Here is a 17,924-nt window from a genome sequence, read left to right on the forward strand (position 1 = left end):
CTGCTCGATGCTTGACCATTCGGCCCATTGCAACTCTGCTAGCTCTTTGACAGAGCCACTCGTGTATGTTCCCTTTAATATTTACACCCTGTTAAGAATTATTATTATTATTATTATTATTGCTCCTGCCTTTGCAGCGCAGCGGCCTCCGGGCTGCTTGTAGTTAATCTCTGCATAATGTTCGACCATTTGGTCCATTGTACCTCTGCTAGCTCTTTTGACAGAGCCACTCATGTATTCTCCCATTAGTATTTACACCCTGTTAAGAATTATTATTATCATTATTAATATTGCTCCTGCCTTTGCCGCACAGCAGCCGCTGGGCTGCTTGTAGTTAATCTCTGCTTGACCATTCGGCCCATTGTACCTCTGCTAGCTCTTTTGACTGACCACTCGTGTACTCTCCCATTAGTATTTTCACCGTTAAGAATTGTTATTATTATTATTAATGTTGCTCCTGCCATCGCAGCACAGCGGCGTCCGTGCTGCTTGTAGTTAATTCTGCTTGTTGCTCGACCCTTCGGCCCATTGTACCTCTGCTAGCTCTTTTGACAGAGCCACTCGTGTACTCTCCCTTTAGTATTTACATCCTGTTAAGTGCTATTATTCTTATTATTAATATTGCTCCTGCCTTTGCAGCACAGCGGGCTCCGTGCTGCTGTAGGTAATCTCTGCTAGACCATTCGGCCCATTGTACCGCTGCTAGCTCTTTTGACAGAGCCACTCATGTATTCTCCCATTAGTATTTACACATTGTTAAGAATTGTTATTATTATTATTATTATTATTAATGTTGCTCCTGCCATCGCAGCGCAGTGGCCTCGGTGCTGCTGTGGTTATTCTGTGCTTGTTGCTTGACCATTCGGCCCATTGTACCACATGCTAGCTCTTTTGATAGAGCCACTCATGTACGCTCCCATTAGACATTTACACCTTGTTAAGTATTATTATTATGATACATATTGCTCCTGCCTTTGCCTTTCTGCGCTCGCTGCTTGGTGGCGGTGTGAGGTGCTGCTACCTGGCCGGCGGAGGCAGCGACTGGCCGGCGGAGGCAGCGACTGGCCGGCGGAGGCAGCGACTGCCCGGCGCCCGCTTCCCCCATCACGGGCACCATCGCCTTGACGCATTGCAGGTGCACGGCGACCAATGGCGGAGCGCGACACATCCGCTCGCCCATTGCAGGTGCGCCTCGACCAATCCCAGCCCGCGAGACAACGGCTGCTCGGCCCCTCCTCCCCCCCCACCACCAACCGACATCTCCAGCCGCAACACCCGAACCCCCCTCTCCTCCGCCTCCGGGAAATAGTCCCGCTCCGCCGTTGACGGAAAGCGCCAGCGCTCCACCGATCCGGGGCACGGACATTTTGAGAGCGGGGTTGGGTTGCGAGAGGGAGAGGAGGAGAGAGGGAGGAGTAGGGGAGGGGGTGATAAAAACTTATTGTCGCCGCAACGTCCATCTCCCTCCCCCCACCCGCCCTTCCCCTCAGAGCAGCGGGCGGCGGAGGGATACGCGCTATATAAAGAGGGCGATCGGGGGAAGAGCGCGGCAGTCGGCGCCAGTGGGACCGCGACGTGAGGAGGAGCAAATAGCCACCGAAGTCGTCCGTAGCCAGCCAGCCAGCCACTCACTCCCGAAACAATCGACATGGTGGGTATCTCAAAACAATCTCTTCTCCCTCTTTAGCTCATCGTTGCTAATCGCCGGGTTTTAGGGGAAAAAAACCGCGCGGCGTGGAAGGAGGGGGACGAGCAGACGAGGGCGGTGGTGTGGGAAGCGCCCGCCGCCGACCGGGGCAGCCAGGGGCAGCTAAAATGGCGGCCGGCTGTCAGCGCGCCTTTACACCCCTGCGCTGTTGGCGCGAACCGGGCGGCAGCAGGGATGGGTGTTTAACGTCTGCCTCTTGATGGTTGTTGGGTTTTTTGTGTTCGGTCTGCGCAGAGAGAGAGAGAGAGAGAGAGAGAGGGTAGGAGAGGAGTGAGCCGCGTCCATGTCATGACCATGCCTTGGGGTTTTGCGGCGAGCAGGGCGCCAAGTCCTTCCTGTTCCGCAGCAGGGCTGGGCTGGGCGGGCTGGTGCAGTCTCTCCACCCCGCTCTTTCTCTCCCTTCTGTCCAGAAACATGCTCCAATGCAAAGCACACACAAAAAACGACGTATCTGCATTCATCTCGATGGAGTACACCCAGGGTGTGTTCTTTTATCTTCGTGCAATTGCGGTTTTAGTTTGCAAGAGGGAGGGAGGGGGGGGAAGCCTTGCGGTTTCCTGCTCCAGATGGCGGCTGCATGCAACGAAACGCGGCTTTCTGGAAAATTGTCGCTGCAAACTAGTTTGCTCCGTTACTATCACTGGTCAGAAAGGGGCATGGTGTAATTTACTTTGCAAACAATGCGATGTTTCGTCTTTTCCCCCTCCAATCTCTTGCAGTTTTAAGGTTATGGCGAAATACACATGGTTGCCAAGGCCTACTCTGGTTGAGTATTTTGTAAAGTCTTAACCTGGAGGGCCCCGTCTGTTTGAACGTGCTACTAATTGACTTGATACTTGAGTTTGTAAATTAAGGATAATGTCGGTGCCTCTAATGTGCTGCACAAAACTGTGACCTCAAATGTGCACGCCTAAGATCATACATTTATAATGGCTGAGGAGGAAGCCACTTGGTCCATCGCGTATGTCGAAGTTATGGAAAAGTGGCGCAATTGCAGATTACATTGCTTCAATTGAATCGTTGTTTTCTCATTGGAGCGTGGAATTTTAATTATTCCAGTCCTTTCCTACTTCAAGTTACCATTGCAAAATGTGAGGAATTTGCCTTTGCTGTCAGCATTGATATAAAACATTATGAAGTCTTTCCAGGGATATATTTATTTTACCCAGTTAATGTCCTGAATTCAATGGCTGGAATTTCATTAAATTGACTAAGAGTATGTTATAGCTAGCTCAATTTATTGTAATGTCAAGATTATTTTAAATATACCAGCAAATGTGAGTTGGTTAGGAATTGGACATTGTCCATGTTAAATGTTTTTGCATTGTAAATTTACTCAGTTTAGTAATGTGTCACTTGACTTGAAGTTAAATACATGCACAACTAAGAAAAGCCCATTCAATTCAAATGTCTTTTGGGGCATGGTAAAGCACATTGCTAACAGATTTAATTGAAGTTTATTGTACAACTGTCTTGAAGATGAATTGTTGGACAAAGGGCAGCAGTTATCTTGCCCGTGTTATTAAGTAGAAGAATTGCTTTTAATATCAGATCTCTGGAAGAACAGTTTCTCAGTTCCTTTCTCCCATGAGGGGGCAGAGTTTTTGGAAGTTACTACTGCAACGGCAATGTTAATAGCTCTCTGGTTTTATAACAGGGAATCGGAAGCTATTAACTCCATTTTAACTGGTTGGAACAGTGGTACAAGTTACTTCACAGGGGAAATGAGCTAACATTCTTCACTGAGGTATAAACGTTGCACTTTTGCTGATTTCATCAATTGGCAACAAATTTGCAAGGCTGCTTTCCCAGGAGCACATATTCCTGGGAAGTATCAATTTCCTTGGTGTTATGTATGTCTAATTCTTACACTGGTTTTCACAATTTCCTTATGGATTAGAATATGGGTTTAAGATCATGATGCTAGAGCATATGATCTTACCTGAAGTAGTTTTGATTCAATTTACTTTATCTGATAAGTTGTAAAGTGGATCAAGACCTGCATCTCTTAAGTATGGAGCTGAAAAGTTTGAACTTGATGTTGAGGTGAAATGGTCTTCCAACCATTTTAGTTATGTGAATGCCATTGTAATGCTTGCTGTTAGCATTCCTAATCTGTCTTGCTAGCAGGTAGTTTGTTTGGGATTGTCTATTTGCATTCAATCTGAAAACTAAAATGAAGTATGAAGGAATTAATACTAGCTACATTTGTGATATCAGAGCTGAACAGATCCAAATTGCTGTCTGCTGTGCCTTCAATTGCATTCCCATTTATGGAAAAAGCAAATTGATTTTGCATGTGATTCTTGCATTGGTCTTCTGTCTGAAGATTAACAAAAGATGATTGGCTTCCAGTGTGCTTTGAGTTGAAAGCTATTTTACAAACTAGCAATTCATAGTTTTGAAATTTGGGTTTGCTGTAGCCACAGTCTTTTGAGCTTGAACTGTTTGGAATTTGGTAGGACCATTTTCTAAAATGTGCAGCTTTTTACTTTGCCTTCTGAAGAAAAAAATAATATTTAAAACTTCTGTGGGTGGCCATTGTATTTGGATAGATATTTGTGGCACTTGTTTCTATTATGATCTTTTATTGGTATTTGTTTTCACGTTACACCATGTTTCAGTTATGGGCTAACCTGGTCTGAACATTCAATTTTGAGTGAATTTCAGGCCGTTTATCTTGATGCTGAAATGCTGCTTGTTCGTAAGGCTCTTAATTCTTCTTGGGTGGGGTGTTATTTCAGACTGGTGCATAACACCATTAAGTTGATTTTTTTTCCTTGCAGGCTGACCAATTGACCGAGGAGCAGATTGCTGGTGAGTTTTTAATCCTGGAGTTTGGCTGGGATTGTACACAGGCAAGAATGAAATATTACAAATTTATGCTAATATATCAATTAACTGCGTGGAGTTAATAACATAACAAAGACAATGTACTGGGTGCTGAATTTTAAACTTAAGATTGTCCATCTGCATTCTCCACCAAGATGACACATGGTCAGGCAAAATAGCTGTGTGCAATCTTATAAGCAGTCTATTTCTGTACACCCGCATGGCCATTTGCTGGTACACTGATATTATTAGAACTCTTTTAAAACTGCTAACAGGAATAAAAGTGTGTTTGTATGCATCATAGTAAACTCAGAATAGAAAGTAATAAACCAAATGGTTCACATCAAATATCTGGGTTTCCAGCTAGTGTAGCCTTTACACTAAATTAGGGATGACTGCAGCATTTTTCTTGACAAAGCAATCTGTTAATTGGCACAAGCTACCTTTGTTAGGGTTTAAATGCTTTCTGGGCAAACCCATGGAAAGTAAATGTTCCTGGTGTTTAGGGGACTATAGTGTCAATACCTGCCATCTAACACAGGAAGTTTGTTAAACACTTAATTCACAATTATGTCCCTGAGCTTTAGGCATCAGTGGGTGTGGTGACCAGTCTCCAAATATGCCATTATTTGATTTGGCATGAGTTTGTATTACAAACGGTTTTACAGTTAGAATGTGTGCTCTCTTCACCAAAGGAGTTTTGATTTTAGTAAAGCTGTAGATGCATGGGAGTGTTCTCAATGATATCCTAAATCTAGTCCAGTAATAACCATTTTGCCCTGGTGCAAGATGTATTGATCTTGGCCCATGAGTACATTGAGTGGAATACATTCAGGTAGAAATTGTGGCAGATCTATAACATGGATGGTTTTGGTCAGATAACTTCCTGAAAGATCAGACAGACGGTGAAGCGTGCTCAAGGGTCATAGATTTTGCATGAGAAGCTAATTGAAGCAGCTTTTCGGGTTGATGTAAACATTCCAGTTTTAAAATGTAATGTGATATGGTAAAGTCTGTAGGCTGGAGTATTGTCTAGCCAGTGGCATTAAAAATATACATTCTCCAGGCTCATTGGTACATTTAGGTCAGCGTGGACAAGTGGGCCAAAGGGCTTGTTTCCATGCTGCATTTGTGTAATCATGTTATTGACTGCATAGTAGTTGCCAAAGGCTAGTTTGCAAATTAATTATTGGTTTACACTATGAAAGATTGGCTTTCACCTTGGTATTCTATTTGAGTTAATAGTGCCAGCAAGTTAAATTTTTGGTGTTTATGCAAATGGAGTGCATTTATCACTGAAATGCAAAATGCGTATTGGATTGTTTTGTAGAAAGGTGTTGCTGTTTGGGCAGAGATCAATTTCATTATAATTTTTGGTGTTTATGCAAATGGAGTGCATTTATCACTGAAATGCAAAATGCGTATTGGATTGTTTTGTAGAAAGGTGTTGCTGTTTGGGCAGAGATCAATTTCATTATAAACTGCTGCAGCCATTAAAGCTTCTGCATTGCAGCGCTGGAGACTGGGGCTCAATTTGACCATGGGTGGTGTCTATGGAGTTTGCGTGTTCTGGTGCTGGTAAACAGATTAATTGGCCACTAAATTTGTTGTTAATGCAAGTGAGTAGTAGAATCTAGGACGAGTTAATGGAAATATAGAGTAAAGATTTGGGTAAATGTAGGGTTAAGTGTAAACAGATGATTCATCTGCGTACTTAACTGAAGAGCCTGTTTCGAAACAGTGTCTTCCTATGCGTGTAGGAAGGAACTGTAGATACTGGTTTGCACCAAAGATAGACACGACATGCTGGAGTAACTGATTTCTGGATATGCTGTCCCGCTAAGTATCTTCCTATACCTCTGACACTTATAGATAGCATGATCCACATTACGTTCAGGAAAGAACTGCAGATGCTGGTTTAAATCGAAGTTAGATACAAAATGCTGGAGTAACTCAGCGGGACAGGCAACATCTCTGGCGAGAAGGAATGGGTGATGTTTTGGGTCATTCTGAAGAAGGGTCTCGACCTGAAATGTCATCCATTCCTTCTCTCCAGAGATGCTGCTTGTCCCGCTTAGGTAGACACAAAATGCTGGAGTAACTGGTCCACATTAATATGGTTTTGCCTTGTTAGGTTTTGGACCTTAAATAATTTTATTCCTATAGCGTCAACATGAATAGCTCTAACAATGAAAATGTTTTTCATGGCAAAGCACAACTCGTTTAAAAGGAAATGTGATCCATATTGTCAAGTGGTTACACAGAACTATGGGTTCTCACTTTTCAATTTGCTTTAAAATAGCTGCTATCCTGATGGCCTAAATTAATAGGCAGTGTAAAATTCACCCAGACTATCAATTTTCAAGAACTTCTGCCCATAACCGTGGGAAACAATTTTTACAGTTGTATTTGATTACATGTGACATTGGTTGCCAGCCTGAATGTGTTGGTCCATCAGATTTGAGTGGCATCATGGAGGTGCATGGAACTGCAGCAACTGGAATCTTAAGGAACCTGGCTGGTCAGGCAGAATCTGTGGAGGGAATGGGCCAGGCCAAAGCAAGCACCTGACCCAAAATAATGCCTGACCTGCAGAGTTCCTCAGGATTCCAGTATCTGCAGTTCCATGCAGTTTACGTAGTATCAAATGCTGTAGTGAGCATCTTTAAACATTGAAGGGTGCATGTGTTTTAATTGCTGATTTCAATGATGGCAACAATGAATGTATATTGAGTTTTGGATTAAGTACTTGGAACTGTAGCTAATTGCTTCAATTGTTTTACTCTTTTCAGAGTTCAAAGAGGCATTTTCCCTCTTTGATAAAGATGGTGATGGTACCATCACAACGAAGGAGTTGGGGACTGTAATGAGATCTTTGGGCCAGAATCCCACTGAAGCAGAATTGCAGGATATGATCAATGAAGTTGATGCTGATGGTGAGTTTGACATTGATGTGTAGTGCAGATGGCCAGATTTAAGGCTGCAGTCCTTTTGTTATCTGTACTTCCAAGCATTGCATGTTATCCCAATTTTAAATGCACTAGTGCAGTTGATGAGCATGTATCTGTTACTTTGAACCATTATCTATTTTCAGTGTACGTTTCACAATAAAGGTTAATGGAAAACTTAGTACATTAGGCCATTTTGAGTTGTATCCAGGCAAAAACTTAGAAACTTGTAAAACAGTGCTTTTGCTCGCTAAGGCACATGTGGAATAAAAATGCCCTGCTCCCAACAGCAACGGTTATCTGAAAGACCAGGATTTGAACCTTGTTTTTGTTATTTACCTCACATGCAGCTGAGCACAGCATTGTTTAGCCTTGTGGGATTCTGACTGTGGGGACTTTGCTTTCCCACAGAAAACACGGTATTTTCTAGGTGTTCCCACCTGGTTTTTTTTTGTTTCTTGCTTGTTCCAAGTTTCAGTTGGAGGTGCCTAGGTTTACTGCTTTGCCAAATAGTTGCCAAAGATTCCCATGTGCACTTTGGGAAAGGAACTTGTCAGGCTTTAGCATATAGAACGAAACAGGAGTTGTTCTTTGAGCTATTCAAACATGTTTTGCATTTCGTTAAGGTAATGCAATACGCGGCATCTGTGGAAATAGACAATAGGTGCAGGAGTAGGCCATTCGGCCCTTCGAGCCAGCACCGCCATTCAATGTGATCATGGCTGATCATTCTCAATCAGTACCCCGTTCCTGCCTTCTCCCCATACCCCCTGACTCTGCTATCCTTAAGAGCTCTATCTAGCTTTCTCTGTATTGACAATACAATACTGATAACTGACTTGCAAAGGAGTTGAGGTTGTAGATAAACCATCCATTGAGATGACGGGAACATTGGATCAATAATTCGGAAGGATTTCCTGCCCGGGTCCTGCTTGACCAGTGTTTATAGCATGCACTTGTTTTTCCTGGACTGTGCCTTCTGTATAATTTGTCTTGTCAGATGTGATGGCAGGATGGGGTGGAATTAGTGGCCAGGGATTAGTTTTACAGGCTAAGGTCGTTGGTTGCTATTTCTACTGACTGTTGGTCTGAAACCTTGTTTGGAAATGGGGGCAAAGATTAAGGTAGAGATTACAAGTTTACCTTTGATGCCAAAGGCAGAGCAATATGCAATGGACATGATCTTTGACTACTTGAGTTGGAAGATGCAATATTGAAGCTTTCTGGCTACTTTTGGTAATTGAATGAAATGAATCCATGTAATTGGGCCCATCTTGTTCATCAGTCATATGGTGAACAGTTAGATGGTCAAGATTCAGTAAGTGCAGTCTTTGGTCATTTGATCTAGATTTTATATTATTTTTTTCTATGGGAGAGTGTTCAAGATGGTTCAGTTTGGTTGGGTCTTGGCCATCAAATTGCTGTCAAGTTGCCATCGATTGCTGTAGCCCAAGGTAAACTTGTTAAAACATTGGAGCATCATTGCTGTTGGGGATTGAGATGTACAACAACTATTGATAAATGAAGGAATTGAATTGGAGTAAATGCAAAACATCAATAATGACCTTCAATGGATGGATGCTGTTCAAGGACAGGATTTAATTAGCAAACCAAAAGATCATTGATTTGTAATATTTTCTTCCTCTCCATAGATGCTGCCTGACCAACATTTTGTTTTTAATTAACTTGGTCTTTTAAAAACTGGTTTGGGCTATATTGAGTGGATGTGCAATTAAATTAGGTCATTTCATTAATCTTTTTGATTAAATATTGGTTTCTAAACTTAGTGCATTTTACAAGAACAGGCCAACTTAGTGTTGCGAATTTGTTGGATCAGCTGGTTGACAGCTACTTGCAGTACAGAAATTAAACATTTGGCAGGTAGGCTGGAGTACTTCCAGCATATGCAATAAAGCCATTCTAATTTTATTCTGGTAATTCTGTCCAGGATAATGGGTGAGAATCAATCTAGTTCAATAATACATGTTTTTTTGGTGGGCAAGTTAGAAAGTAATTCCTGATGTTCAGTTTTTAATCAACATTGAATTTGGATTGGTCACTCTTGATAGTATGGCTGGGTAAACCAGTACACAATGTGTTGTCAGGCATCTGGAAAAGAACAGACCTTGTCTGCTTTTTCCAGTGCACTTCTAAAACCAGCATGGGAACCTTGTTTCCATCAAGAGGTGTATTTCTCCTAGATAAAAAACAGATGTTCCAGTAGATATTATTACTGAGTCACAAGGCTCTGTTAAATCCTGTCCTTTGACAACACAAGACAGACTAGAACTACTGCTCCTATCCCATTTTGAAAATTATGCTGTCTTTAAGATGTTAAACTATGACCTTTCATGGTTGGCAGATTTATAAGTAGACGTGATATCCCATAGAGATCTGGGGTGATCTTGTAGCGGTGACTATGTCACGAGGGGCAAAGGATGAATGTAGTCCCCTCAGAGTTTGGGGATCAAACTAAAGGGCATGGGTTTAAAGGTGTGAGGGGAAGATACAATAATAACCCGAGAGTACTAGGTCACATGGACAATTGGGCCATTAAGGGCCTGTTTAAATGCTGTATCATGCTCATTGGGTGTTGGGCAGTGACACTAGTTGTATTGACCCAGTTGGTATTGCCTGGCAAATTTGTCTGGAGCTTGTGTGCAAAGTTGACAGTTGTTTCTCATGTGTACATATCAAAGATGGACTCGTTGACTCTGGGTCATTGTAAGCCACGAAAGATGCTGTGGAAACACCTGTTAAGACATTGCAGCTGGGTATCTTTTGTGTCATTTAAGTCTCCTGGCCCAACAATCGCTATTTTTCCCTAAACCTATTAATTCCATGTTGCCATCAATTCTACCACCCATTTACACTAAAGATAATTTAATGTGACCAGCTGTGGGAGGAAACTACCCAACTCTCCCAACAGAAACTCGCGTGGTTAAGGGAGAAGGTATGCACCCAAGGTCAGGAGTGAACCCAGGTTGTTGGAGTGGAGGCAGCAGCTCTACCAGATGTAACACTGCTGTTTACTGTCAATTAATTCCTGGTTAACTAAATGCAGCCGCATGTTTTGTATATCTAATGCACTGAATTGATTGAAAAGTGACAATATCAAATTAGCCCTACAATGGGGTCGTAATGTTTTAAGCTAGTATGGCAATGTCTGAGTGTTTGGAAATTAAAGGTAAATTTCATTTTTTCTATGCAGTATATTTGATACCTGTCCATCTGCTACTACGCAGTTGAGTGGTTGCAATCACATGGTTCTAAGATGTGTAGCTAAGGACAAAGTGAGATTTTCATAGTGTGGGTGCACTCAAGCACAAAATGGTGTTATGATGTCTGTCAAACTATTATCTCCCATCAAAAGATTGCTGCAGTCCTTCATTGGCTGCAATGATGAATCTTATGCATCAATCTATGATGCCAAGTCAAGTGCTCCTTTCCAGATTAGAGAGACTTCCCTTTGAGATCCTGTGGTTCACGTCTCCACCCACTCCCTTCTCATGGGGTCTTGCAAGCAACGGCTGGCCTCTAACATATGGTGTTTGATCAGGTCTTCAGGGGAAGACCCGATACAGAATGGAGGTATTCTGCAAAGCAGCTGCATGCACTCGGAAAGCCTAGTCTCTCCCGACATGCCTCTACAGCAGGAGGTTTTAAAATATTGGTGAACTTTGGATTTTTACAGTCAATCCAGCCTTTTAAGTCTTATCTCAATTGGCAAGGCAAAATTAGTTCAGATACTTTTGACTACACTATCCTTCAGCTAATAAGGTGAAAATTTGCAGTAAGGTATACTTGAAATGAGAACAATGAAAATTATAATAGAGCTTAATTAACTGTCGGCAATCTTCCTCATTAACTTTACCATTGTGAACCTGTCTATCTGGATAATTTTGGAGGGGTCTATTAATAGTTTAATGAGATTGGCTCGCAGCTTTAATTAGGTCAGTAGATACTATATGGGGGTCACATCCCGATTTAGAATATTTATGTTCGTAGCTTTGAGTGATGGCTAATAGTTCAGTTCCTGCTGGTAAACAATGGATAACCTTGCCTCTTGGGAAAAAAATTGAACCTGCTTATGATGAAATTTGTGCTGTTCCCCAGTTTAACTACATCAAACTTACCAGGTCTGTAATTGTTAATTGTTACATTGCTTTTGCTAGGTAATGGAACTATTGACTTTCCTGAGTTCTTGACCATGATGGCAAGGAAAATGAAGGATACAGATAGTGAAGAGGAAATTCGTGAAGCATTCCGTGTATTTGACAAGGTAATGTGTTGGGAGTAAAAACGAGGAACTGCCGATGCTGGTTTACAAAAAGACAAAGTGCAGGTCGGAGGGCCAAGAGCATTTCTGGAGAACATGGGGGCATTTCAGGTTGCGACCCTTCCAAAACATCTATCAATGTTGATGAGTCTGAAGAGGGGTCTCGACCCAAAATGTCACCTATTCCATCTATCCAGGGATGCTGCCTGTCCCGCTGAGTTACTCCAGCATTTTGTGTCCATCTTCAGTTTAAACCACCATCTACATTTCCTTCCTCCACGCTTTTCAGGGATGCTGTCTGACCGGCTGTGTTACTACAGCACTTTGTGTTGGGTGGATGGGTGTGGTAGAGGTTCTATCTCTGAAGGATCTAATACAGGTGCTCCTCAACTTACGATGGGGTTACATTCTGAGAAACTGGGAAATATCGTAAATCGAAACACATTGAATACACGTGATCACGTGGCCGGAAGCGAGCTACATGTCGCTGCCGTTTGCACCATCACCAAAGTCGAAATATCATAAAACGAAGCATCGTAAGGCAGGGAGCACCTGTATTGTACAAATTTGGAACATAGGCTTTCCTCTCTGAAATTTAATTGCACTTTTGAGCAAGAGAAAATGGTGTCCATACGTGGAATGCCTAATTTTGCTGCTCAGAGGTAGAATTACCACAAAATGAACTATCCGTGATCCAACTGCTGGTCACTTTGGTTTGACCTGTCCTGGTGCAAGTCATGGAAGTATCTTGCATAAAGATACGTTGGGGACATCGATATGCAGGGAGTGGAGGGATATGGGTGATGTGCACGTTGATAAGTGATTTCCTTGACGTTATGTACAGCGCAGGCATTGTGGGCTGAAGAGCTTGTTCTGTTCTAAGTACCACAGGTTCTGTTTTATTTTGAATCTATTAGTTTAGTTTAGAGATGAGGCGTGGAAACGGGCTCTTTGGCCCACCGAGTCCACACCGAACAGCGATCCCTGTACGCTAATGGTATCCTAACCACTAGGGACAACTTACCATTTTATTAAGCCAATTAACCCACAAACCTGTGAGCCTTTGGAGTGTGGGAGGAGACTAGAGCACTTGACGAACTCATGCACGTCACAGGGAGCATGTACAAACTCAGTACCGATAGTGCCCATCGTCAAGATTGAACCTTTGTCTCTGGCGCCGTAATTTAGCAACTCTTAACTGCTCACCATTTCATAGTGCAGTGTTATCACCCACATTCCCAGTCGTAGCTTGTGCCTTTTTCAAAACTGCTTGTGCCTTTTGGGACAACCTTATTTGAAATATACATTGCAAGTCACTGAAGGCCACCCAGTTGAAGATGGTGTTGAGCGCCTTGCAACATTGCAGTCTGCATGAAAGCTCTCGGTGCTGCAGGGCCAATGGGTTGATGAGTGAATGTTCACAACACTGTCCTTGGCCCTTTGTGTGGGGTGTTGCGGTCAAAAGGGAGAACGTACTATCGGACGGCAACTCTTTAGAAAATGTGCTCCAAGACTTGGTTGATGGTGACTTTACTTTTGTTCTCAGGATGGTAATGGCTATATCAGTGCGGCAGAACTGCGTCATGTTATGACAAACCTAGGGGAGAAATTGACAGACGAAGAAGTAGATGAGATGATTAGAGAAGCAGATATTGACGGTGATGGTCAAGTCAACTATGAAGGCAAGTATTCTATCTCCTGCTTTTATCTGGACTAGAAACAAAACAAACAAAAATACAACCAAGAAGCTTGGTATAATGTTGGTCTGCTTCAATACTTGTTAGCCACTGTGAAGCTAGTGCACATACTGCCAAATAATATAAAACAGAAGTTGTGGTTTAATGACTTTGGAATGCCTTGCATGTATAATCTTTTTCCTGACAGTTTTGCAACAAAAAGCTTTTCGCTGTACTTTGGTACACGTGTCAATAAGCTAAACTGAATGAATTTGCTATTCATGAATTGTAGGCCAATCATCTTTCATTGATATTGAACAGTTTTAGATTATTCACTTATCTGGCACTGGGGCTTTGGAGAGCTTCAGTTGGAAAGTTGACTGTCTTGTTTTAATACCAGTAAGATTACATTAATGTTTCCAATTGCATCGTAGCCACCTCTGCTGCTTTACAAACCACACCAAATGCCTCCCTTGTGCACAGAATATTGAGCACATATAGCCCAATCTACAAGCCTATTCCCCAGTTTGCTTTCAATAAGTTTAACATGGCTGAATCCAAGTACCTGGTTGTAGGTTGGACTGTATGGCATGTATCAATGCACAATATTCTATGCATGAGTGAGATATTTGGTGTGGATTGTGAAGCAGCAGAGGTGATTGAGGGGCAATTGGAGGAATCTTTGTATTTTGTGTTCCTGGCTGCTGTCTACTATGGGCTCTCCAGATAAGGTTGTATATTTGCCCTGGGTCATTGTAACAGTCGCCACTAGTCGTTGTTTTCCATTTACAGCATGGATCGCTTGTGTTCATTTAACCATTTGTGGGGTTTACATTGCAGCTAGTCTTGGATTTCTGACTTGTGAATGTAAAAACATGGCTGCTATCGAACCGTAAAACAATGTGTTACTTTGCCTGATTCTGAATCAAAGAACTTGCTATTGTAAATTTGAAGTTTGCATATTTTGCAAACCATTGGTGCAGACACAAAGTGGGAAGGGTTCTAAATGTCACTTTAGATTGTTGTCTGGGTGTCCAGCCAGGTAGGGTCATCTAGTCTGTCGAGCTTATGGCCCACCTGTCAGCCTGTATAGACCTTGCTAGCTTATGGTAACCTCTCTAAGCTTCCTTCTCTGTATAAATGTGCATTTTTTCCCCAGGAGAGTAGAAAATAATTTGATGCCTGATGTATTTTACAAGCTGTTAGACCGCTGACTGTTGCCAGATATAATTTTCCTGCCTTCCATTTTCCACACCTAAAGCATTGAGGCCCTAATTTAACAGGTCATAAAGCCTAGCCCTTGATTTTACCAATTGTTGGTTTGACAGCCTTGCCTTAATGGTTTGTCACGTGAGATGTGAATGTAATCACTCCAAACTTATCCATGCATATCAAGTTGTTGGCTCAGTGAAGTTCATGCATGCTGTTTCTGCACCGTTGAGTCTCTGCACATATTTTTTCGCCAAGCTTATTCCCCATATTTGTGACCAATGCTATTTCCCCCTTATCTGTGACCAATGCTGAAGAATTTTTAAGACCTGTACAAGCCTGTCACACTTCTACTCAATGGAGATTGTGTGTGGTTACATTTGGTCTAACACAAAATTGGAGGTTGTGATTGTTCCCTTTTCTGGAATAGTAGCTTCTTTTGAGACTACTGCCTGCTGTTTGACTTTCTTTCTCCTCCCTGTCTCTGCTTGTGCCTTTTTACTGATTCACTGGTACCAGGGTGTTGGCCATGGGTAAATTACCTGATATTGTAAATGGTCGGGTTATTGTAGAATTGATCCTGTATTCATCAGCTCTGTAAACTGAAAGCCAAGACTTTGATCAGTGGTGTGGAGTCAGGATGTTGGCAACTTAAAAGATTATCCTGGAGCTTTCGATAAGCGAGCCCTTGGTTTTTGAATTGATCTTGTTTGCTAACAGCTTGTGCCGTTGGGGTTGTCCTTTAAGAGGTTCAGGGGTCACCTCGGAAAGATGGCAGTGAGGTAGATGGTGTTTAAATGCTGATCTTTTTTATTCCAGGTTTAATTATCACAGCTGGACTGCAGATCATAGGCTTAAGCTTCTAGATCAGTCTGGATGTTAAAATGCTAAATTTAGTGGTTGAGGGTAGACATAGCATTTGGTTGCAGGGAATAGTTGCATTAGATTATCGACGGTCTAAATTAACTTTTGCAGTGCACTGCCTTACCACTTGTAGCTGTGCAGGGTCCATTTTTACTGATGGCAACTTCTTGTGGAATTATTCCACATGGATACAATCGGTCCAACGTTGAACATGACGTTGAACATGGTGCAGAATCAAAGACGTGACTGGTGACTGTTTCTGCTGAGGGACTGTTGGCAGATGCTTGTCTTCAAATAAGATTCACTCGCATAGTTAACTACTGTGGCTTAGAGATACAGGGTGGAAACAGGCCCTTTGGCCCACCAAGTCCGTGCCGACCCACAATCCCTGCATATATTAACACTGCCCTACATGCACTGGGGACCATTTTTATGTTTACCAGGCCAATTTACCTACATATCTATGTCTTTGGAGACGTGGGAATGACCCTCATTCTATCTTGCATGAGTGGATATGTTCATCTCTGTCCCCATTACTGCAAGCCAGCTTCATTTCATAAGTACTGTTTGCATTGGTCTGTTGAAATGAGACTCCAGATTCATATTACCACAGGATTGTGCATAGATAATCCTCAAGAGGCACATCTAAACTATTACTGATTGATATATTTTATTAAATCAAACCTAATCATCTTGTTCGTTTTTCCCTCCCCACAGAATTCGTACAGATGATGACTGCAAAATGAAGACTTTTACCTTCCCCCTTCCTAGAAAAGTTGAAATCTTTTACTTACCTCTTGCAAAATGTTCATTTATTCATTCTGTTTCTGTATAGCAAAAGTTACTGAATGTCAAAAAATAAAACCTGTCCACAAACTCTGCATGTAAAATGATCAGTGGTCCTGTCCCCAAAGATCTTCAAGCCATGCATCAGTAAAACTTGTACTACCTTCAAAACCAAGCAATTGGACTCTATGAAGTTCCATGCTAAAATACACTGTTTGGGCTGGCCAGTTTTTCATGCATGCAGCTTGACAGTTGAGCACAGCCTGGCTCTGTTAATTCCACTTTATGTTCTTTGTGGGAATAGCTTAGTTTTTTCCAGTTGTACATTGTACCAGGATGATTAGTTCCTGAAAAGTTGGTTAATTTTGTGTGCTACGGCAAACTACAATAGAAGGTTGTAATTGTGTGACGGTCCCGGGGGTGGAATCGTTCTCATACTTAAACAGTGTGCTCAAACAATTACCAGGACTGAAGATCTTATTTTAAATATTTAAAACAAAAAGGATGGCATGTCTGTATAAAACTTGGTTAACGTGTCTGCATTGCACTATAGTGAAACGGATGTCAGGCAATTTACCGTTCACTGAATTTTTAAAATTACCTATGAAAAGGGGGTGTCTTGAACTCTCGTTTATCTTCTGTTCTATACCATAACTTGGAGCCGTCAGAGTATATCTACATAGGACTTCAGCACAATGACGACATGGCTGTTCAGCAAATTACAATTATGTTCATTCCAAGTTGTAAATGCTAGTCTTTTTTCCAATAAAAGACCATTAACTTAAGTCTCTTGGGTGCCAAAATTATTTGCTATTAATTATTTGCACAATCTGTATGTGACTTCAAATTATTTCCTTGTTGGATTTTCATAATGGCCACTGCCTCAACTCAAGACCAGTAAGTGGATACTTGCAATACATTACTTTATTGATAACTTTTGGGTAGTTTTATTTGCAAAAGACGCGCAGCAAATCAAACCGCATTGCTGTGGCGTGTAATTTAATGTTGGTATGTCCCAATTTAAATTTCTTAAGTTAAATGGTCACTGATGTAATTGCTGCAAATTATAAATTCATACCAAACCGAGCAATTTCCAATTAACTTTTAACTGGGTGCAGGAGTAGGCCATTCGGCCCTTCGAGCCAGCACCACCATTCAATGTGATCATGGCTGATCATTCTCAATCAGTACCCCATTCCTGCCTTCTCCCCATACCCCCTGACTCCATTATCCTTAAGAGCTCTATCTAGCTCTCTCTTGAATGCATTCAGAGAATTGGCCTCCACTGCCTTCTGAGGCAGAGAATGTCAGAGATTTACAACTGACTGAAAAAGGTTTTCCTCATCTCCGTTCTAAATGGCCTACCCCTTATTCTTAAGTCTTCCTGCTTTATGGAAAATTCAAGGGTTTGAAAGCTTGAGTAACAATGCTAAACTGTGTTGGCGGTTCAATTATGTCATCCTTTCAGGTAACTGCAGAAAAAAATTTTTGGCCCATATTTGTACACTGCTGCCAGGGCTGGTTTTTCTTCCCTTGGCCTGGGATGTCTTAATGTTTGAGGAATAGAAATGGAAGCAAGCTGCTTCTCCAAGGAGTCTCCAGATAATACAAGGCCTTTCTTT

The 17,924-nt window shown here is 42.0% G+C and overlaps 1 protein-coding gene across 1 annotated transcript; it reads left to right on the forward strand.

Annotated features, from left to right (window-relative positions):
* Positions 1-1,407: 1,407 nt before the first annotated feature.
* On the forward strand, positions 1,408-17,087 carry calm1a (calmodulin 1a). The gene is made up of 6 exons (XM_078406940.1): positions 1,408-1,651; positions 4,495-4,525; positions 7,333-7,476; positions 11,664-11,770; positions 13,314-13,449; positions 16,234-17,087. Exons 1-6 carry the CDS (start codon positions 1,649-1,651, stop codon positions 16,260-16,262), a joined length of 450 nt encoding a protein of 149 aa, XP_078263066.1. The 5' UTR covers positions 1,408-1,648; the 3' UTR covers positions 16,263-17,087.
* Positions 17,088-17,924: the final 837 nt, after the last annotated feature.

The sequence above is a fragment of the Rhinoraja longicauda genome, chromosome 10 (genome assembly GCF_053455715.1).
Source record: "Rhinoraja longicauda isolate Sanriku21f chromosome 10, sRhiLon1.1, whole genome shotgun sequence".
NCBI classification, from domain to species: Eukaryota; Metazoa; Chordata; class Chondrichthyes; order Rajiformes; family Arhynchobatidae; genus Rhinoraja; species Rhinoraja longicauda.